The sequence below is a fragment of the Rattus norvegicus genome, chromosome 7 (assembly GCF_036323735.1).
Source record: "Rattus norvegicus strain BN/NHsdMcwi chromosome 7, GRCr8, whole genome shotgun sequence".
NCBI classification, from domain to species: domain Eukaryota; kingdom Metazoa; phylum Chordata; class Mammalia; order Rodentia; family Muridae; genus Rattus; species Rattus norvegicus.
This window is the reverse complement of record NC_086025.1, coordinates 8,834,617-8,857,362: the sequence shown is the minus strand read 5'-3', so window position 1 is coordinate 8,857,362 and position 22,746 is coordinate 8,834,617. Positions and strand designations below refer to the sequence as shown.

At 51.8% G+C, this 22,746-nt stretch overlaps 1 protein-coding gene across 4 annotated transcripts; it reads right to left on the bottom strand.

The window, feature by feature from the left end:
* Nucleotides 1–1,093: 1,093 nt before the first annotated feature.
* Gna15 (G protein subunit alpha 15) lies at nt 1,094–21,967 on the bottom strand. Of its 4 annotated transcripts, none has more exons than XM_006241021.5 (7): nt 21,326–21,955; nt 13,083–13,267; nt 11,127–11,278; nt 10,706–10,834; nt 7,637–7,766; nt 6,677–6,830; nt 1,094–1,736 (listed from the first exon to the last, which is right to left on the bottom strand). In XM_006241021.5, exons 1-7 carry the CDS (start codon nt 21,468–21,470, stop codon nt 1,510–1,512), a joined length of 1,122 nt encoding a protein of 373 aa, XP_006241083.1. In that variant the 5' UTR covers nt 21,471–21,955; the 3' UTR covers nt 1,094–1,509. The 4 variants fall into 4 exon arrangements, with proteins under 4 accessions (XP_006241083.1, NP_445994.2, XP_063120419.1 ...); NM_053542.2 differs by having other exon boundaries at nt 11,127–11,281; nt 21,326–21,739; XM_063264349.1 differs by lacking the exon at nt 1,094–1,736 and having other exon boundaries at nt 6,677–6,921; nt 11,127–11,281; nt 21,326–21,967.
* Between the last annotated feature and the right edge of the window lie 779 nt (nt 21,968–22,746).

The window sequence follows — 22,746 nt, the reverse complement described above, 5'->3', positions numbered from 1 at the left end:
GTTCCAAGCTGAAGACCAACTCCAGCCAAGTCCATGACTGGGTCTCATGTAGTGAGTTCAAGCACTGGGGTACTGAGCACAGTACAGCTCTCTGCCCTTCGAATCTGTAGCTGAGTTTCAAATGCACCCTGAAGATAGCACCGGGGCCCGCCTACAAGGCAATTCTCTGGGGTGCTACAGGTAGATAAAAAAATGTTGGCCGACACAAAACAGCAGTAGTGTCCAGCTTAGAACTCCCACCCCCAGCACCCAGACCAAGCCATGCTCTGTCCCAGGGTGGAGTACTATGCAACAGTGTAAAAAGACATGGCCCAGGGAAGGAGCTCACTCAGTAAAGTGCAGCTGACCCTGTATCTGGATTCCAGGACCCTGAAGACAGTCACATCTCTAACTCCAGTGCTCAGAAGGCATGGGAAGGTTGTGGGTGACGGGGTGATGTGGACACAAAATATGAGAGCAGATGACTCAGTTCTATGCCCTCAGTGTCTCTTGTGATGTCCTCAGAGGTCCGGCGTCTTCTTCAGTCTCTCCCTGGGTCTCTCACCAAACCTGGGGCTTGCTGATGATCGAGACAGCTGTCAATTCCTGCATTTTACCCTCTTAACCCCCCTCACTCCAGTCCCTGTCCAGATTTGACATTGTCTCTTTGAGTCAGCACCCTGTTCATGTCCCCTGCCTTGCTGTGAGAACGCTGAGCTGTAATTTAGGACATGAAACTTGCAATCCTCCTGCCTCAGCACCCGAGAGCTGAGATGATATTTCTCTCTTCCTTTCTGCATGTTTGTTTTTAAATTATATTTATTTATCTGCGCGGGTAGGTGTGTCACCACCATGCATGCCTGAGGAGATGGAGGACTTCTCACGAGACTCAGTTCCCTCTGTCTGCAGAGCAGGTCCGTGGGACTGAACTCCAGTTCAGTCCACTTGGCTTAGTGACAAGGCGCCTTCACCAGCCATCTCACCGACCTAAGTTTCCCCATTGGTAAGATAGAGTGAGACCCACGGAGGTCGTGGGAGAACGGAACGCACAGCGATATGGGGCAACGCTGAAGTGTTGTGGGCCGGAATTTGAGGACAGAGGGCTCCTCACAGATACGATATATCAAAAGTCAATCTTTAATTGGAGTCTACCTCAGTCCAACCAATGGGTAGACAGCAAGTAGAACTTCCTTCCTTGCACATTTCACTTACCCAGCATGAGGCCCACAGGAGGACTTGGACAGGATCCCTGGGAAGTCACAAGCCCCGGACAGTTCTATCCGGTTTTGTTTGTTTGTTTTTGGCCCAGGATCCCGGAACTCACAGAGATCCTCCTGCCTCTGCCTCCGAGCGCTGGGGTTAAAGGTCCTTTCTCTAACAGCTAGGAGAGTGAGGGGATAAATTACAGAGGGGCTGGGCTTGGAGGCCCCGTGGGGAGCAGACTCTGGACTGACTTCCTTGGCCTGCAGTTCCGAGAGTGGCCACCAGGGGGCGCAGTGTCCTCGCCACCACCGCTTCGGGTTCCCCGTGTCACAACAGGTTGATCTCGTCCAGGTACCGGGCCAGCACTGAGTCCCGCACGTCCTTGAACACGCTGCGGACGCTGTGCGTGTCCGTGGCACAGGTGAAGTGTGCGAAGAGGCGGCGCGCGCGGGATCCCTTCCTGCCACCGTCGTGGGGCTCTGCACAGCTCGCGTACACGCGCGCGTACATGTCCAAGATGAAGCGCTTGGCGGCCTCTGCGTCCCTCCGGGGTCCTGCAGAGAGGGCGTGGGGTTGGATGGGCTCCTTTTTGTAGCCCAGACTGGCCTCAAACTCCCTACGTAGCCTGAGATCACCCTGATTCCCTTATATAACCCAGGCTGGTCTCCAGGTCAGTCTGTAGCCCTGGCTGACTTTGAACTCCTGACCACCTTGCCTCCACCTCCCCAGAGCAGGATGGTGGATCAGCAGCATCCAACCGGGTTTGTGTGGTGCTGGGGATTCAACTTAGAGCTTTGTGACGTTCTGGGGATCCTTCACTAGGGTAGGGAGGGGTGCGCAGAGCCACTCGGGCCATCCTTCCTGAGGGCAGGTGCCATGTTTGTCAGGCCAGCCAATGGGAAGGAGAAGATGTACCGTGTAAGAGTTGCTCATGTGACCTGAAATGGCCTGGTGGGGCTCAGTTTGAGAACTTGAGTGCTAAAATGGGATGGGGGCTGCTCGCAGTGGGAACTCTGTGAGCGTCCAGAGATCTGGGTGTTCAGCACATGTGCTCCTCACTACGCACTGTCCATCTCCTTAGGGAAACGTGGAGGTCATACAGGGCCGAGTGGGAGTGAACTCTGGCTGCAAACAGTGTGGGCTCGAATCCTGCCTGCTTTCAGGGTGGTGGCTCACTTGCTGCCAAGCCTGAATTCGAATCCCCAGCACCCAGGAAAAACAGGAGTGTGCCTGTGCATGAGCCTATAACCTCAGTTCTGGGAGTAGGGGTACGGAAGCAGGCAAAGATCGACAGAACAGGACTCAGGCAGCCTCCACCTGTCCCCCACCCCTGTCCCCAATCTGTTCCTCACTGGTTCAACTGCCAGCCAGTGACTGCCCCTCTCTGTGCCTCAGTTTCTCCATTTCTACAATGGACACACCCTACTCTATGGGCTTGCTTTATTTTTCTTTTAATCTGACCAAAGTGCCGTGAGTTTTCTTTTGTATTTACTCGGTATGTGCGTGGTTGTGGGTGCATTGATGTGTGTGCATACTCAGGTGCAGGGGCAGAGGGCCACCTGGGCTGTAGCTCTTTTCTGAGTCAGAGCCTCACTGAACTTGGTACTAGGTGGTCTGTCTGGTGATGCCTCCTGAATCTGCCCAACACCGTGCTCACTGAGCTATTTATGCCACTGGGAATTCAAACCCAGGTCCCCATGCTTGCGTGCCACACCCTTTATTCACTGAGCTAGGGAAATGCCTCTTCAGATTCAATCTTTTGTTTCCACATGACAGGGTTTCTCTGTGTAGCCCTGGCTGTTCTGGAATTCACTCTGTAGACTAGGCTGCCTTGAGCTCACAGATCATCTTACCTCTGTCTACTGGGTGCTGGGATTAGAGGTGTGTCCCACCACTGCCTGGGTTTTAATTTTTTTCCTGGCAATATTGGGAATAGAAACCAGGGTCTCTCACTTGCTAGGTAAGCACCTTAAGCATCCTCAGGTATTTTAGTCTTTTAAAGCAAATAACTATGAAAAAAATGTCGGCTTGGGCTCCAGTTCCGGTGACATGGCTAAACGCACCAAGAAGGTTGCAATCCTCAGGAAATACAGGACCTGCTATGGTGAAAAAAATTGCGGGGTTGGGGATTTAGCTCAGTGGTAGAGCGCTTGCCTAGGAAGCACAAGGCCCTGGGTTCGGTCCCCAGCTCCGAAAAAAAAGAACCAAAAAAAAAAAAATTGCACGCCAAGTACACCTGCTCCTCTGCAACAGGACCAAGATGAAGAGACAAGCCGTTGGCATCTGGCACTGTGGTCCCTGCATGGAAACAGTGACCAGTGGGGCCTGGACCTACAATACCACCTCTGCAGAGACAGTGAAGTCTGCCATCAGAAGACCGAAGGAACTGAGAGATCAGTAGAAGCCCTACCATCTGAGGCTTGCCAGCCCGAAATAAATGGGTTAATTTACACCACAAAAGAAAAGAAAAAATCATCACAGGATATAAAACACCTGGAGGAAATTTCAGTGGTAAATAAGGTTTCTGGAATCTGTCCATGGTGTTTGAATGAGAGCTATCCCCACAGGCCAATGTGTTAGAATACTTGGTTCCTAGTTGGTGGACCTGTTTGGGAAGGATAAGGAGTAAGGAGGTGCGGCCTTCTTGTAGGAGGTGTGGCCTGGTTGGAAGGGTGTGGCCTTGGGGTTGGGGATTTAGCTCAGTGGTAGAGCGCTTGCCTAGCAAGTGCAAGGCCCTGAGTTCGGTCCCCAGCTCCGAAAAAAAGAAAAAAGAAAAAGAAAAAAGAAAAAAGAAGGGGTTGGGGATTTAGCTCAGTGGTAGAGTGCTTGCCTAGCAAGTGCAAGGCCCTGGGTTCGGTCCCCAGCTCCAAAAAAAAAAAAAAAAAAAAAAGAAAAAGAAAAAGAAAAAGAAAAAGAAAAAGAAAAAGAAAAAGAAAAAAGAAGGGTGTGGCCTTGTATAGGAGGTGTGGTATTGTTGTAGGAGGTGTGGTATTATTGTAGAAGGTGTGGCCTTGTTGGAAGAAGAGATGTGTCATTGGGGATTCAGAAGCCATCAGTCGCCAGGCTGTCTCATTCTTTCTTTGCCTGCTCCTGAGGATCTGGATGTGAAGCTCTCCACAACTGCTCAACACCATGTTTGTCCTCTTCCTGCCATGATGATTACAAACTAACCCTCTGAGTTTCAGAGATAAACAAACTAGTTTCAGAGGTAAACAAACCAGTGAGAAAATGCTTCCTTTACAAGAGTTGCTGTGGTCGTGGGATAGAACAGTCAGTGAGGTACTGTGCAAGCCTGATGTTGTAAACAGTCCTTCCAAACTACCTGTTTCCTCCTCCCAGCCTCTCTACGCCACAGCCTGGTTCTCGAGATGTCTCAGCTAAGTCAGGGTTGGGAGTGACCAGAACTTCACTTGGGGTGAGAGCATGACAGATTTTAGCTCTCAGCTACAATGAAGTCAGTGGTCAAATTCCCATACCAGGGGTCACCAGGGTTGAATTTGAGTGACCTTTGACCTAGTGTCAAGCATGGACCACAGCTGAGGTGGACTGCCATAAAAGTCTCCAGAATCTCATCTGCCCAGCATTGCAGATCATTGCCTGGTTCACAGTGGGTGTCTCATGTTCACCAGTATTGGATTTCGGGTCTCCTAAGTTGGCATGAAACTCATTTCTGTTTGTTTAGGGCCCTAGGCACAGTCCTCTGTCCCAAGAGCCACAAGAAATGAGAGAACTTAGCTCCAAGCTGGCTGGCACGGCCTCCTGCCGCCCTCCACATTAGGTAAAGCAGCTTCCTCTCGTGTTGAACCTGCCTCGCTTGGTCAACCGACTGTGACACAAACATTCCTGAGACTTGATCATGAGAGGCAGTCTCCACATGGTGGAAAGTCTGGCCACCCAGAGGCAGCCACTGTGACAATTCTGGGTATGGACAATGAGGTCCAGAATGGGGGAGGACAGCAAGATAGGGAAAGATACCTCAGTGCACATAGCACTGGACTGCTGGGAGGTGGCACCTTGTGTCTTTCTGGTCCCAGTCACCAGGCAGTCTTACCTAGCTCAGCTTATCCCAAATCCCTGACCATCGTGCTAGGCCGGGTGGTGTACGCCTGTGGTCCAGTGCACAGGAGGAAGATCTGGGTTCTAGGCCAGCCTGGTCTACAGAGTTGAAGGCCAGTCAGAGCTATGCAGTGAGACCCTGCCTCAAAAAGGAGAGAGAGAGAGAGAGAGAGAGAGAGAGAGAGAGAGACCCAAATTCCTGACCATGAGACCTTGAGCCAGGCAAACCAGCTGGTCCAAGCCCGGATGGTGTCCTCAGCAACAGAGAGAGGATCCTTCTAGCACTCTATGTTCCCAGGGCTCCAAACGCTACCTCCCTTCCAAGACAGATCTGAGGGAAGGTAAACGGCAGTCCCGCCTAGCTGCTTCAACCTGCCTTTCTTTGTGGAAGGTGAGTTTTCAATACTATTTATGTGTGTCATATGTTTCTGCATCAATATACAGCTGAGTGTGGGTAGTCACGGTGCACCCCTTCAATCCCAACATTGGGGGCAGAGACTGGTGGATCTCTGAATTTGAGACCAGCCTGGACTGAGTTCCAGGACAGCCAAGGCTACAGAGATCCTGTCTCAAAAAAATAAAAAAACAAAAAAAGGTTACACAAATGAGATAAAATAGAGACTACTAAAAAAGGGTTGATGAAGCTATGACAACTATAGTATAGGACATGTGGGGATTTCCTGTACAGAGAAGCCCCACCTAGAATCCCCCAGTGAGAGGCTGGGGGTGTGGTCAGGGTGAAGCTCTGCCTAGGACTCCCCAGTGAGACACTGAGGTTGTGGTTAGGGCGGAACCCCGCCTAGAATTCCCTCATTGAGGGGCTGGGGGCGTGGTCAGGAGTGAAGCCCTGCCTAGAATCCCCCAGTGGGAGGCTGGGGGTGTGGTCAGGGTGGAACCCCGCCTAGAATTCCCTCATTGAGGGGCTGGGGGCGTGGTCAGGAGTGAAGCCCTGCCTAGAATCCCCCAGTGAGAGGCTGGAGGTGTGTTCAGGGTAGAATCCCTGCCTAGAATCCCCCAGTGGGAGGCTGGGGGTGTGGTCAGGATGGAACCCCACCTAGAATCCACAGGGCGGGGCCTGGGGGCGTGGTCAGGATGGAACCCCGCCTAGAATCCCTCATTGAGGGGCTAGGTACCATGTCAGGGTGGAGCCACTGCCTATTATGTTCAAGGTCATGCAGTTCCACCCCTATGGTGAAAACAGAAACCGATTTTTATAGAATCTTTTCTCGTTCAGTGGCATCTGCTAAGAGGATCATCTTAATTTCCACTCCACAGAGGAAGAAACTGAAGCTCATGACTTATATCAGAAGCAGCAGAAGAGTCCTATTCTCTTTGAAGCTTCTGCTGATTCCATGTAAGGGCTGAGCCTTGGAGAAGGTTCTCCCCGGGAAACTACCTTTGGGAGGTGAAAGCTATAAAATGTTCTGGAACAACTTACCCTGGAAGCTGGGGAAGTATGAGGCTAGGTGGGAGGTGTGGATTTTATCCTCCAGGATGTCTGTCTTGTTGAGGAAGAGGATGACCGAGGTGCTCTTGAACCAGGGCAGCTCTAGGATCGTGCTAAACAGAGCGAGACTCTCCTTCATACGGTTCTGAGTGGGAGACAGAGGTGGGTGGTGACCCTAGCAGGATGTCCTCTCCCAGGGGATGATGCAGCCTCCTGTCTGGGTGAGACCTTAGACCCTGTGTGCACAACATCCTGTGTTGAGCTACGTTCTTCTGAAATCAGTGTCTGATTGGATGCTAGAGCAGATCACCTGCATAGAGCTAAGATGTGACTGGCAACGACCAGTCAGCAGAGAGCCGTCTAACCCAGTGACTGTAAGGAGGAGGTACACGGGCTGAGCGCCTACAGCCAAGGACACCAGACACTGAGAGGAACCTGGGACTCAAGTGGTTCAGCCCCTTCCTCACTCCGACCTCACTCTCCAACTCCCAGGACTAAATAAGAATCGGGGGTGTCCCTGCTTCAGACTGAGCTGTGTCTGCTTGGTCACAATCTCAGCACTAGGTAGGCCAAGCCAGGAGGACTGAGAATGTGAGCAAACCCGTGTGTGTGTGTGTGTGTGTGTGTGTGTGTGTGTGTGTTATATTGAACCACCCTTGCAATGGGGACACCAAACCACTCTCCTAAAAGATGTTGAGCCGCACCATGGCCACCAGCAACAGGACTGAGGGCACAGTGACCCCCCAGAGGTTGTGTCACGTTATGTGACTTGAGATGTAATTTGGCTACAGCTGTGCATTGGTGAGGCCAGCAGAGGAGGGGACCCCTGTGTGTGCCGAGGTGAGCTTGGGGACCCCACAGAAAAGATGGAGGGTTAAGATCAGAGCTGCGTGGGATCTCACCGGCCCTCCTTAGCCCCTGGGCGCTGCGCCTGAGGCAGCAGTTCCTCACCTCCTGACTGTTCTCCTCCAGACACTGGTCATACTCGCTCAGAGACGCCAGGTAGATGAGGGCAATCACGTTCTCGAAACAGTGGATCCATTTCTTACGTTCTGACTTCTGGCCGCCAACATCCACGATGCTGAGGACAAAGGAAGAGACTCACAATGGAGAGGTCCCTGCTCACCGGCACACACAGCCGCACAGAGGTGTGAGGCCTACTGTGGTCAGACAGAAGACCACACTGCACAGCTGTGCCACCTGCTGTATGCTGGCCACATTACGGAAGCTGGGGCAGTACAGAACAAGCAAAAGGCTAGCCTGAGCTATGGAATGAGATTCCTTCTCTCTCCCTTCCCTCCTCAATCTCTCTTTCTCCCCTCTGTCTCTGTCTCTGTTTGTCTCTCTGTCTCTGTCTCCCTGTCTCTCTCCTCTCTGTCTCTGTCTTTGTCTCTGTCCTTTCTCTCTCTCTCTCTCTCTCTCTCTCTCTCTCTCTCTCTCTCTCTCTCTCGTGTGTGTGTGTGTGTGTGTGTGTGTGTGTGTGTGTGTGTGTTAATAAGAATATAAACCCCAGGGCTGAGGAGTTGGGCAAGGAGGTGTGGTTCTGGATTCTTGGCATGAAACTGTAGTCATAGCAACGGGAAAGGGAGCTGAGACTGGGGGGTGCTAAGGAAGGGCTGAAGAGGCTCTAGGCTCAGTGAGAGATGCTGGCCCATGAACCTGAGGTGAAAGTTGATGTTCACACACATACAGCACAAAAATCACAGGAAGGTTGTTCATTCACTCAGATAAGCATGGTCTTTAAGACATCAAGACTGGGGCTGGAGAGATGGCTCAGCGGTTAAGAGCACCCGACTGCTCTTCCAGAGGTCATGAGTTCAATTCCCAGCAACCACATGGTGGCTCACAACCATCTGTAAAGAGATCCGATGCCCTCTTCTGGTGTATCTGAAGACAGCTACAGTGTACTTATATATAATAAATAAATAAATCTTTAAAAAAAAAAAAAGACATCAAGACTGAAGTCACGTCATTAGGGCTGAAGAAACAGGCGGCTGAGCTGTTAGGGCACCAGCTGCTCCCCCAGAGGACCCAGGTTCAATTCCAGCACCCACATGGCGGGGGGGGGGGGGTCACAACTATCTAGACCTTTAGTTCCTGGGAGATCCACTGCCCCCTCTGGCCTCTTCAGCCACCTGCATTCACATGCACAATCCCAGACCATGCACATACAATTAAAATTTTAATTAATTAACCAGTATCAGATACATGCAAGGCATAAGGATATTAGAGTATAGGACACAGGGCCCGACAGAAATTCTGTTCACAATTCCTCAGGCTCAGTTTTCCCATCAGTAGAATGGGCCACTGTGTCCTCTGCTGGTTCCCCTGTGTGGCAAAGCTGAACGAGAAGAGCACCCCGTTCCCTTCCTCCATCACAACAAAAGCATGGACGTCACCCTTCCTGTGGCTTCTTAGAAACTGGGTCACTGATATGGATCTTGGTGTCACCTTCCTGAGTATAGCTGTGACAAAGTGTAGATGACACAAAGTCCTCAGCGAGAGGAGGGAAGCTGAGGCAAGCTCAGCAGCCGGACTTGAGGGGGAGAGAGAGAGAGTTCCTCTATCTACACGTAGGAAGCTCTGCAGTCACAGGTCTCAAAGGCTCACACATCCCCTTTGCACAACAAGCAACGTCACACAGAAGCAGGACCAGGCCCGTGGGGCACGCCTTTAATTCCAGCACTCATGAGACAGAAGCAGGAACATCTCTCTCATTCAAGGTCAACCTGGGCTACATAGAAAAAAATCTGTCTCAAAAAGAAAAAAATGGGACATGCAGACAGACAGGCCTGGTGACAGACTTTTGATATCACTGTCTCAAACCTCACTCTAGGTCACAGAGAGTCACCAGAGCATTTGTGAGTTTCTATGCCAGACCACAAAGTGCTCAGGCAGCTCTCCAAGAAAGATCACACGTTAGCTCTGTGTCCCATGTGCTTCCAAGCTGGACACCATTCCTCAGCACATGCAAACCATGTGCAATAATGGTCCTCCCATCCATCCATCCATCCATCCATCCATCCATCCATCCATCCATCCATCCATCTTCCCACACACCCACCCACCCACCCATCCATCCACCCACCCATCTACCCATCCATCCATCCACCCATCCATCCACCCATCCACCTACCCATCCACCCATCCTCCCATCCCCCACCCACCCATCCATCCACCCATCCACCCACCCATCCACCCACCCATCCACCCATCCTCCCATCCCCCACCCACCCACCCATCCATCCACCCTCCACTTTTGTTCTCCCTCAGCATATCCACGCCCCTCCACAAGTATCTATGCCCTTGTCTCATGGCCACCACCCTGTTTCCCAGCAATGTTCTGCCTGTGGATCTCAGCACATCAGTGGCAAACCCTGGGGATCACCTGGTTTGGATGGTGTGAGATCTATTCCAAAGCACTTGGAGGATCCAGACTAAACTTCCCCAGGAATGTGCTGTGACCGGTATAACCCAGCATCTCCTGCACCCATCCTTAGCCACTCTATATTACAGGTGGCCCTAGCAGTGATCCCATAGTCCTCTCTCCCTGTATCCTTCTTCACCCCTGCCATTTGTCCAGTCTCTTGGCACTACCTGCTCCTACCATTTAAATGGGGTTCCCAAACGTCTTTCTCTTCTTTAGTCTCCTCACTGCAGGTGGCTTCTTTGCTTGCCCTCTCCCCTGGCTATTAACCACTCCAGAACTCACTCTATTCCCGCAGCCCAGAGCCATCCCTCCATTCCTGTGATGACCGTACAATCTGTCTTCACTTCCCCAGCAGCATCCTTTTGAAGACTAGAACTAAAGAACTCCTCTTCATCCTCCAATACCCTAATAACAATGTCCTTTCTCCAGGAATATCTGTTCTCCAGTTGTGGTACCTCACTCTGCCTGTCAAGGTTTCAGGCTAGTCCACAGAAGGGTCAATGTCAACTTTTCTTTCCCTGAAGGGCAGGACCAGGAAACCCAGCTCTTACACAAGGACTCCCCAGGCCAGGCCTCTGCTGAGTGCTCACCGCAGTTTGGTTTTCTGCACGGAAAAGCAGTACTCATTGATGCCAGTGGTGGGCATGCGACTGCGCAGCACGTCCTGCGCAGTGGGGATGTAGTCGTCCTCGGCGATGCGCTCCAGGTGTGACAGGTAGCTGTTGGGGGAGACTGTGTGAGACTGTGAGGAGGAAGCTAGGTGAAGCCTTTTCTGTGTTCCCTTCCCACCCCACCCCCCACCTCCCGCGCTCCACGTTCTGAAACTCTGCCTCAACTCTGGCCACGCCCCTTGCAGACCACTTCTCTCCCTGGGCCCCTCCCTTCCCCTGGGTGTCCCTTCCTTGGCCACATCCCGAGGCCAGGCCCCTGAGACCTTCCCCACATGACCACTGGCCACGCGTCCCCGTGCTCCGATTCTATGACCCCTCCACCCACCAATCCTAGACTCACTACACCGCGGAGTCCAGCAGGTGGAATTCACGCCTCCGCTCGTAGCATGCGCGGATGCCCGCGTCCCGCCACAGGTACTGCATGGCCACTGCATATGGCTTCTCGAACGAGCTCACTTTATAGGGGTCCTGGGTCATCACCAGGCTGGCGTGCTGCTGTGTAGGGAAGGGGAAAGGTTCGCAGCCTGCGGGAACTGTAGGTCCCACTGCCATCCCTAAAACACACCCTTCTCTCCCTTTCTCCATCCTAGTGCCATTTTGACAGATCCTACAGGGCTAACCGGCCGCATCCCTTCATACACGGGCCTACACAAGGAAAGGCAGCATCTGAGGGGTGGTACTAGAGAACTACTATTCATCATTCTGTGCCTTTACTTACAAATACCCCTCCTCCAGTAAGACCTCTCCCAGAGCTCTGCTGTCTCTAGGCTCCTCCAAGGAGAAGTCTTGACTCCAGATGGGCTGTGGGTGTCAAGGACCATGCATGAGGCTTCCCACCAGTGAAGTAAGAGACTGAAGTTGTCCCCACTTTATGGAGTGAGGCACAGAGAAAAGCAAGGGCCTCCTGGGAGGGGGAGGCAGGCATCCCTGCCAGACCCTGCTGTCTCTGTTCAGTCTCCCACACACTTGCCTTGCTCACACCCCCATGATGCACTGTGCATACTAGTGCCTACGTTCACACTCATGTGTTCACGCATGCACTTTCCTGTGCTGTGTGCGTGTGCATGTCTGTATGTGTACAGGCAGGATGTGCAAGGAGGCAAACCTTTTCCCTCCGGACCCTGGGGACCTAGGCAGCCTGGGGGATCTTAAAGGCAAGTCTCCTGTTGTCTCTGCAGGGCTTGGGGTGGAAGATCGTCCCAGCTGAGCCTGTTCTCACCCCCCAGGGGGGCTGGGGCCATATCTGAGTACACAGCCACTCCCTGGCACCTGGTACTTGCAACTGGTCCTTAAATGTGGCCTCTAGGAAGGACTGGAGTCTAAGGGCTGAGGAAGGCTAGTGGCAGGGCCCATCCCTATATGGTTATGCTCCCCGAGGCTTGTTAGGTGGAAGGAGCACCCACAGCCGTCAGTATGTTCTGTAAGGTGACCCAAGAAACTCTCTGAAACCCAAGCGACCATTTGGCAGATGGTGTCTCTGTCCTTTGGCACCTTGGGAAGGAGAGGGAGTTGTCCATGTCTCCACGGGGGTGGGGATTTTACTAAGGCTGTCATGAGGGTATCATGAGGCTGGGGAACATATGGGTGACCCTGGTCAGAAGAGCTAGAAATGGTCCGTGTCCCCAAGGGCCTGTCAGAAAGCTTGTAGTTGGCTGTGAACCGAACCTTGCAACCCCAAGTGAAGCAGGACCCTGGGGATCTCTGCATGTTTGGAGATGGAGCCATGAAAGAGACCTCATCAGGACGTCCTAAACCAACAGCATTGAGACCTTAGAGAAAAGGAAGACCATGTCTGGGGAGTCGGCTCAGTGGCTAAAATGTATGCTCTGCAAACGACCTGAATTCCAGCCCCACATCAATCTGTTCCCAAGTGTAACTCTAGCCCTGGGATCCAGCGGCCTCTTCTGGCCGCTATGGGTTCTCAACGTGTGGCTACTAACCCCTTTGGGGTCAACAACCCTTCTTTTTTTTTCTTTTCTTTTCTTTTTTTTTCTGGAGCTGGGGACCGAACCCAGGGCCTTGCGCTTCCTAGGCAAGGGCTCTACCACTGAGCTAAATCCCCAACCCCCCTGGCCGCTATGGGAACTGCACTCACATGCACAGACACAGTTTAAAATAAAATAAATAGTAAAATAAATAGATAAATAAAAAGAAATCAACTGCTCCAGTAAGCTTGTTTCTGGCATAAAGGGGAGCCTGACTGGTGGTTCTTTGGATGTTCCTGGGATCCCGTGCTGGGACTTTTCATCCACCTCTGGAAATGGCAAACAGCACGGGGGACTTGGTTCTCTCTCACCTTGCTGTCCGGCCTGCTGAAGGGGATCTGCAGCCTGTCCATTGCTTCAATCATGGCCTGCATGGAGACGAAGATGTTCTGGTAGACGAGCAGCCGGAAGGCTCTGCGGTCCTCCTCAGAGTAGCCGGCGCCGTGAATGATGCGCATTTGCTTGATGAACGTGCTTTTCCCGCTCTCACCGGGCCCTGGGGACAAACAGCGTGCTTAGGGGTAAGGGCTACACGTGGTGCTCACGGTGAACACAGCGCTCACAGTGCTCATGGCACCAGCAGCAATCACGGTGTACCCAATGCCTACGGCACACAAGGTGCACACGGTGATCACGCTGCCCACGCCACCCACGGTGCCCACAGAGTCCATGGAATCTTGGGCTGCTCAGTATGGAACAGCATTTTAGTTACTCCTCTCCTTGCTATGCCAAAATGCCCAACACAGCTGCTTTAGAGAGGACGGTTGTGTGGCCCAGGGCTGCAGGGCACAGCCCCCCGTGGGGCAGAAGCAGAGGTGACTGCTACCCTCTCATCTAGTCCCGACCCCAACTCTGTGGGGTCTTCACCCTCAGCTACAGATATTTACACAAGCCCTGTCAGGCTCTGCTAGAGGCCGACCTGGTCTAGATTGTTTTCCCTTACAGTGTGGGTGGAGCTTAGAAGATTCTAGATCAGACCAGCTGACCACCACTATGAAGCAACATGGGTCCCTGTTCTCGTCAGGGTTTCTATTGCTGTGGTGAAACCCCATGACCAAAAGCGAGTTGTGGAGGAAAGGGTTTATTGGCTTACACTTCCACCTCACAGTTCCTCATCAAAGGAAGTCAGGGCAGGAACACGCACAGTGCAGGTTGAGCTGGTGCAGAGGTTGTGGAGGGTGCTTCCTTGACTGGCTCAGTCAGCTTCTTATAGAACCCAGGACCATCCACAATGATCAGGTCCTTCCGCACTGATCGCTAATTATGAAAATGCCAGCTGGTTGGTGGTAGCACATGCCTTTATTCCCAGCAAGGGAATACCTCTGTGACTTTGAGTCCAGCCTTGTCTACATAGTGAGTTTGGGGTCAGCCTGGCTACATAGAAAAACTGTGTCTTAAAAAAAGAAGAGGAGGGTTGGGGATTTAGCTCAGTGGTAGAGCGCTTGCCTAGCGAGTGCAAAGCCCTGGGTTCGATCCCCAGCTCCGAAAAAAAGAAAAGAGAGAAAAAAAAAGGAGAGGAGGAGGAGAAAGAGGAGGAAGAGGAAGAAGAGGAGGAAAGAAAGAACAATGGTAACATAAAAAAGAAGATATGCCTGCCCTCGACCTCTGACCTCAACATGAACACACACCACCACACAAGTACAAATATGGAAAGAAATCAAAATGAGAAAGTGGGGGGTCACGTGGAAATCACATCACATCTCCCTGCCCGTGGCATTGTGTGGCTGAACTGAGCTCTGAATAGAACTCAGCAGCTACACGGGCAAGGCAGATGTGCTTGAGCTGTACTCCTGGCTACCAATAAATAAAGTTTAGTCAGAACCTGGCCCATGGGTTTGCTCTTGTGCTGTAAGGGCAGCCGTAAGAACAGGGCCTGTAAAGGTTCCTGCCACCAGGGTGCCACAGGGTGGGAGATGCCCACTTACCTGCAGCCCGGTCCAGTGGTACTGAAACCACTCAAGTGTTTCCATAGTGGTTTGCTTTGCCAGACCCATTCCAGGAAGAAGACACTTTAGGACCATTCTCTCAGGTTTGATCATTTTACTTTGCATGTATGTGTGCTGCCTACGTGTGTGCCTCCGTCACATGTGTGCAAAGCCTGTATTGTTCCAAGAGGGCTTTGGGTTCCCTGAAGTCGGCATTGCAGACAATTGTGAGCGAGCTGTGGTTGTTGGGACTTCAACCCTGGTCCGCTTCGAGAGCAGCCAGTGCTTGTGAGTGCCGAACTGTCTCTCCGGCCGCTCCGCTGGGGTGGAAGTACTCGCTGTAGCCCAGGCCTGGAGCTCATAATCCACCCGCCTCATCTTCCAAGGGCTGGCATGGCAGGCATGCCCAAAAGGAAGAGGACCGTTAGTGAGGGAACAGAATAGAATTCTCATCACCAGGGCAGTCATAAGTGAAGCCGTGGCTCTATGGTGTGTAATGATTATATTACAGTCTTCCTTTGGGGTCCAGGGCCTGGAGCTCAGACCGCACCTCCCTGCTGTCTGACTCTGATGCTGAGAGCATGTCTGATCCTGAGGTGGCGTCCACTCTCTCACCTACAAAATGGACCAAAGCAACAAACCCGCTGTGGTAGAAACCAAGAGACTAGCCCCAGCTTGTTAACTGTCCGTCCCTTGGGTACACTGCACACAGCCTTTCCAAGGAAGGGAAGTGGAGACCAACTGCTTGGGGCTCCCCAGAATGAGGGTCAGGGGCTCACCCAAAAGGAAGTGAGAAAAGTTACAAGAACAGAAAAAGGAACAAGGTCCAGGGCTCACCTGCCGTGCGTGTGGCTCTGCGTTTCATCTCTAATACCACATAAACCTGGCACAGAGGCCATAGCCTGCCATTTCAACACTCAGAGATGGGGACAGGAAGATTAGAGTTCAGAGCCATCCTTGGCTACACAGTAAATTTAAAACCAGCTTGGGCTACATGATAAAAAGAAAGGACGGGAGAGGAACAGACTAGGGCCCTGTGGTCCTTCTGATGACAGGAGCCTCAGGGGACTGGGAGGCAGCCAGACAGCGGTACTGTCTGAAAATCTGAGGGTCACGTGGACAGGACAGGTAGAGGCATGGCTCCTCTCTGGGACTCAGTTCCCCAAGGTTCTCAGAAAGTCTTTGTTATTAATGATATTTTCAGGAAGACAGGGGTGCTGCTGTGAGGGATAGAGGAAGCTGTGTGTGGAGCAGAGCCTGCGGATGCTGGAGGGGGTGTTCCCTCAGTAGGGTTTGCACACTAAACAGGGCTCCACCCCTAACCACGCCCACAGCCCCTGCCTAGGGGTGCTGGGTGGGGCTGCACCTCTGAGTCATACCCCTAGCCCTCTGTTACTCTTCAGACAGGGTCTCACTGAGTTCCCAGAATGGCCTGGAACTCACAAGCCTCCTTGGTCAGCTCCGAGAAGCCTGGGTCACAGGTGTAAGCCACGGATCCAGTTGACTTGTACATTATGATGTGGTTCATGTTCCTGTACCCAGCTTTAGTCATGATGGTGATAGCGTATGTTTCCCTTTGTTCTGAGATACTGAGATCCTGGCTGAGATACTGAATGTCTTTGCCCAGTCGTCACAGATGATCAGCAATTTCTAAGAAGGCACAAGGACTCAGAAAGGTCATGATACCAGTCTCAGAGGAAGACCAGGGTGTCGGCCTACACAGCCTCTACCACTGATGCCTGTGGGAAGGCCTGTAGGAAGGGATGCTGTGGGAAGGGACAACAGGACAGGACATGGCCTGTGACTTCCTTGTCATTCCTAAATACTCACACCCCACTTCTGACTGAAGGGCAGAGAACAGTTACAAGCTCCACCCACACACTTTATTGTAGTTCAATGACATAAGTTTTTAGATTTTGCTATTAATCTGTTTTTCACTTTATTTTTTGTATATGGCATTTTGCCTCTTTGTGCACGTGCATGCAGTACCTGCAGAGGCCAGAAGGGGCGCCAGGTTCCCTGGAACGGAGTCAAAACAAGTGGCTGTGAGTCCAGGTGCGAGCTGGGGAAACCGGTGCTGTAACCGCTGAGCCACTTCTCCAATCCCAGTGATATTACTTCCCTCCCATAGTGGTGGTCAACACTGGCACAGGAGGATTGGTACTTTGAAGTCACTTTGGGCAACGTGGCAGAAAATAAAATAAAATATAGAGCTTGGGGATTGGAGATGAATCTCAGCGCTTACACCACTGGCTGCTCTGCAGAGGACCCAGGTTTGGTCCCAGCGCCCGCTTAGCAGCACGACCATTTGTGACTCTAGCTCCAGGGGATCCTATTTTGTCCTCAGGCCCTTCATGTTCTGCTTACACATGTTGCATAGACAAACACCCAGGCAAATAAAATGAAAGTAAAATAACCCTTTTGAAAGGTTACTTAAGCTGGGCATGGTGGCACACAGCTTTAGTCCCAGCACTCACTCGGGAGGCAGAGGCAGGAGGATCGCTGGGTGTTTGAGGCCAGCCTGGTCTACAGAGTGAGTTCCAGGTCAGCCAGGTCTACAGAGAGAAACTCTGTTATGAAAAACCAAAAGAAGTCAGTTAAAATAATCTGGTCTGGACCAGCCATGGTAGGACACGCCTTAAATACTAGCAGCCTGAGAGTTAGAGATACAGGCGTCCTGGGGCTGTTTGCAGGGCCCTAGGGAATCCATGAAGCAGTCACAAAACAAGGAAACAAAGGACTAAAACAGGTGCCCTGTGTGGACTGTGGCCTCCATACACGAGACAGAAACACCCGAACACAGCCTGTGACACATCACTATTCTGAAGCATACAGAGCCAATGCGCCTACGGGCAACTGTGGTATTTATCTCTTTCCAGAAACTTCCACAGGGGGTTCGGCTGTGGCAACAGCTCTCTCCACCTGGCCAGGCTGCCCAACCCAGACAGGAAGTGTCTGCTTCCTTCTGGAGAAGGCAGGAGGAAGTGCAACCAGGCTGGGGACAGCATGTGGGGGTAGTCATGCTCGACTCGGGTGGCATGAGGATCCAGAATTTCCCTCACACCCCAGGAAATGGAGCATGTGAGGGGCAAGGCTACCACAGCTGGTTCAGATTAGTTGCAGACCCCAGGCAGATACTGACACCTTCCCATGCCTGTTTCCATAGTTGTCACTGGTTGCTGGACAGAAGCACACGAGGAATACAAGACTGTGGGACTAAACCATGAGCCGTGTGGCTTCAGGCGAGTTGCTTTACCTCTCTGGCCTTGTTCAGCAAAGGCCACTTATGCCTTCATTCTGACTTTTTTTTTTTGCTCTTGGTAACATGCAAGCTGCTTCATTCTTAGCAGAGACATGTCCCTCTTATCCCCACCCAGGCTCACCCCAGCCAGCTTCCTCAAAATCCTTGCCCACTCCAGCAAAGAAATTGTATACTTTTGGATTCAATTCCTGTTTTCAAATGGACTGAAAAGCATCCACAAAGAAGGGACAGCCAAGGTCTGCAATGAAACCTTGTCACTGCTCAGAGGACAAACACTGGCCCAGCTGACTTGGAAGAAGGTGAAAAGGTGCAAAGAGGTGAAAAATGATTACAGTGAAACCGTAAGAGAAAGCCAGGGAAAGGCTGGGAAAGACTAGGGAGAATCTGTCCAGAAAATGGACTAATTCATTTATCAACCTGCTCATCCACCCATGTATCATGTATCCATTTATCCATATAGCAACACATAAATTGAAATATCCACCTACCTATCCGTCTTTCTGTCTGTCCATTTACCCACCCATCCATCTACCCACAAACCCACCCACCCATCTACCCACCCATCCACCCATCCATCCATCTACTTATCCATCCATTCACCCATCCATCCATCCATCCACCCATCCATCTACTCATCCATCCACCCACCCACCCACCCATCCATTCACCCATCCATCTACTCATCCATCCATCCACCCACCCATCCATCTACTCATCCATCCACCCACCCACCCATCCATCCACCCATCCATCTACTCATCCATCCATTCACCCATCCATCCATCCATCCATCCATCCATCCACCCATCCATCCATCTACTCATCCATCCACCCATCCATCCATCCATCCATCCATCCATCCATCCATCCATCCAGTCATCCATCTTTTACGGTGTGTTTACTGAGCTCCACCCATGTGTGTTCTTCTGCATGAAGAAGACAGACTCAATCCCTGCCCTTTTGTTGTCTGCTGTGTAATTAGAGACACAATTAGTTGAGCAAGTAGAGGACTTTGGATACCGATCTAAATAAGGAGGAAGAAGACTATCTGGGAATTGGCGATTTGGACAACCGGACAACACTGTTGTCCTAAGATCTAAGCCCTGTGCTCAGACTGCCGTGGAGCAAAGAGCCAGGGCTTGCAATGTCCAGGGTACAGAGGCTGAGAGCTCAGAGGAGGCAAGCGCAAAGGCTGTGCGGTGGAGCCAGGGATGCTAGACATCGCAGACATACTGCTGCAGTGAGGAAACATAGGCTTGATGGATCAAGGCAGAGGAAGAGGGAGAAATGGCTTATATGAAGCAGATTCAGTCGCTGTGAATCTTGACCCAGGAAGAGGGGCTCAGGCAGTGTGGACTTCTTTTTTTTTTTTTTTTTTTTTTGGTTCTTTTTTTCGGAGCTGGGGACCGAACCCAGGGCCTTGCGCTTCCTAGGCAAGCGCTCTACCACTGAGCTAAATCCCCAGCCCCCAGTGTGGACTTCTTAAATGCTCCCATTTCTCGTTCTCTTTCTGTTACTGGAGGCATGGATCAAAGGCCTCACTGGCACCGTGCAAGGGCTCCCCAAAGATGCCGTCCACAGCCCTTACTAGGGGCCTCTAGGAAGGGGCTTCATCCCTGAACAGTGCTTCCAGGACTCAGAATACACTCCTCTGAACTATCAGAGGTGTGATGGGGGCCATGCATGTGGAAGTCACAGGTCTATTTTAGTGAGTCTCTTTTCTCTCCTCTCTCTCTCTCTTTTAAAGGATTTATTTATTTTATGTATGTAAGTACACTGTCACTTTCTTCAGACACACCAGAAGAGGGCATCGGATCCCATTACAGATGGTTGAGATGTGGGCGTTGGGAATTGAACTCAGTCTTCTGCAAGAACAATGCTCTTAAGCCCTGAGTCATCTCTCCAGCCCCTCTTTTCTCTTTTCATCGTTGCTAGTTCAAGCTTTGAACCCAGGTCACAGGTCTCTTCAGCAAGCCCCTCTCCCCTGAGCCATCTTATCTCCCTCAAAAATTCAAATCCTTCATTCGAACCTTCTTGGGCTCCCACAGATTCTTTGTCAAAGTGACCAAACATTGAAAGACAGGAGAATTAGGTGATTCTCTGTGGAGCCAGGAAGCCAAATGTGTGTATGGAGGATTCTGAGGGAGAGTCATGGGGGCTCCCGTCTGAGGGGTGAAGTTGGGGTGGAATGTGGCTTTATGCTATACCAGAACTATTTTAAAAGGAAGAAAAACTTCCCATTTCAGAAATAGGAATTAAAAAGCACTTATTGAGCTGTAATTATTTCATCCGCATATGGGCCTTGTTTCGTTCCTCTTTGATGACATCATCATCATCATCATTATCATCATCATCATCATCATCATCATCATCATCATTTAGACTGGCTCTCAGTACATAGCTCAGGTGGCTTTGAACTTGTGGCAATTCTGATGTCTCAGTTATCAGCCTTAAATTCCTTCTGTAGCTCAGGGTGACCCTAAACTCCTGATTTTCCTGCCTCCGTCTCCTGAATGCTTGGTGACAGATTTATACCTCTGACATCTGGCTCATGTGGCCTTGTGATGGAAGCCAGCATCTCCCTAATACTCAGGGGTCTTTCTGCCTGCTGAACCCCAGTTCCTGTTCTACCCCCTCCCCACTTTTATCGATTTCTGATACAATGTCTCACATGGTCTAAACTGGCCTCTAATTCACAACCCTCCGGCCTCAGTGTCCCAAGTACTACTAACTGATAGACAGGAAACACTTCGGTCGGTTCAAGAGTTTAGAATTGGGCTGGAGAGATGGCTCAGTGGCTAAGAGCACCGACTGCTCTTCCAGAGGTCCTGAGTTCAAATCCCAGCAACCACATGGTGGCTCACAACCATCCATAATGGGATCTGATGCTTTCTTCTGGTGTGTCTGAGGACAGTTGCAGTGTACTCATACACATAAAATAAATAAATAAATCTTAGAAAAAAAGAGTTTAGAATTATGAATGAATGGACGAATGAATGAACGAATGAACGAACGAACAAACGTTCATAAGCCCAGAACAAGGCCCTTGGTGGACATGACCCAGTGACTAGCAGCTTGGAGCCCCGGTTCAGGCAGTCGGAGGAAGAGGCTTAGCCCCTCCCTGGGCCAGGCTGAACCGAGGCTCACCTTCATTCCCTTCCCGTGACACATACGGGTGTGTTAATACGGCAGCGCTCGCCAGGGACACCTCCCCGCAGCCGGATGCATGGCTCAGCCATGAATGAGAGAGCCAGCTTCCTAAAACCTTGCTCACCCGTCTAGAATTTGGGTCTGCAAGCGAGCCACTGCTACCTCGGGAGTCGTCGACCCAGTCCGCTCTCGCCTCGGTGCTGCATCCCACACTCACCCAACAGCAGGAGTTTCAATTCCCCGCGCTCTTGTTTCTTCTGTTCCAACAAAATCTTGTTGATCTCCTGGTCGATTCTGGCGGCAGTCTTCTCCTCTTCCGTCAGGCACCAGGGACAGCAGCCCCAAGTCAGGGACCGGGCCATGGTGGGCGCCTCACAGGCCACCAGGCGACATTGCTCCTGCAGCCTGCACAGCCCCAGCTACCGGATTCTTTCTTCTCTGGATGGAGTGGGGGGTGGAGGTCCCTCCAGGACCCCCGTGTCCCTGCCCAGGGCCTGTGGGAGCCCAGGCAAAGGCTTCAAGAGGCCTGGGTGCTGGAAACAGGGCGGGGACCTAGGTGCTGCTTCCCGCCCCCTCCAACTTGCCCAGACCTGGCCGTGCCCGCCAGACAGGTCGGTGGTGGAAGCTCCAGTGGCTGGAGAGGGAGGGGTGGCTGCCTCCTGGGGAGCACAGTCCTCGTGGTGTCTCACTTGAGCCTCCTTCCTCCTTCCCTAGGAGAGTGGCCTCACCCCTGGGCTTCTGACACTGCTGGCCCCAGCTGCCCCCTTCTCTGGGCCAAGTAGGAAGCGACCAGTGGGCACAGCTATTGCTAAGGGCTGATTTCAGAACTGCTGAGGTGGGAGGGAAGTCTCTGCTTCCGTGTCTGTCTGGGCTCCCTCAGCACACGCACCAATGTGACAGACAACTGAGGAGACTGAAGCATGGAGTAAAGGCAGGGGCTCCCCCAAGACCTAGGGAGGAGACAGAGGGTCACGTCTGGCCCCTTGGGTCCTAGAGGAAGAAGCAGAGGAATCAGTGCGAGAGGGACTGATGTGTTTCTGGAGCACCTACTGTACAACAGGAGGGCTTCTATTTTGCGCCACAGAGGACTAAACAGAAATGTTTTAAAAGTTGGTGACAGTGAGCTGTATCAGTGGGCATCCCTGGGGCTCATGTGGTGGGAGGGAGAGCCAATTCTGCCTTCCAACTAAACCCCAAACCAAGCAGAACAAAACAACTCTCAGGATGCCAGACGGTGATGAGTTCTAGAAGTGAAGCAGAGCTGTTGAAAGGCTGGAGGGGAGGCTTTAATAGGGAGTTGGAGAGTAAAGGTGACAGACACTAAAGGACTCTGAGAGTTGAATCTTTGGGCTGAGCCTCTCAGACCCCAGACTACTCAAACTAAAAGTTCTAGACCCTTCTGGCTCATGTATCTCTAGCTGTCGGAGATTAGCAGAGCCCGGAGCCTCTTCATGGATTGGTAGGGTTCGGAAAGGGTGTTTGATCCCAGGAACACACAACTTCCTAGTCTTTGTCCTCCTCTACTCCGGGTCGGTGGCAGGACGTTGACAGGTTGGCAGGCCCACGCCTGCTTCAGGCTGACTTCAGTTGACTGTTGATTCATATTGCTGCAGATGGGAAGTGAGATAGGGGCGGGGC

Excerpts from the sequence above, each read along its gene's own strand:
- Gna15 (NM_053542.2), bottom strand. The coding sequence starts at position 21,470 with ATGGCCCGGTCCCTGACTTGGGGCTGCTGTCCCTGGTGCCTGACGGAA. Across the intron at positions 11,282-13,082 it reads TCAGCAGGCCGGACAGCAAG|CAGCACGCCAGCCTGGTGAT; the intron begins GTGAGAGAGAAC and ends TTCCCTACACAG. Across the intron at positions 6,831-7,636 it reads TGGAGGAGAACAGTCAGGAG|AACCGTATGAAGGAGAGTCT; the intron begins GTGAGGAACTGC and ends TCTCCCACTCAG.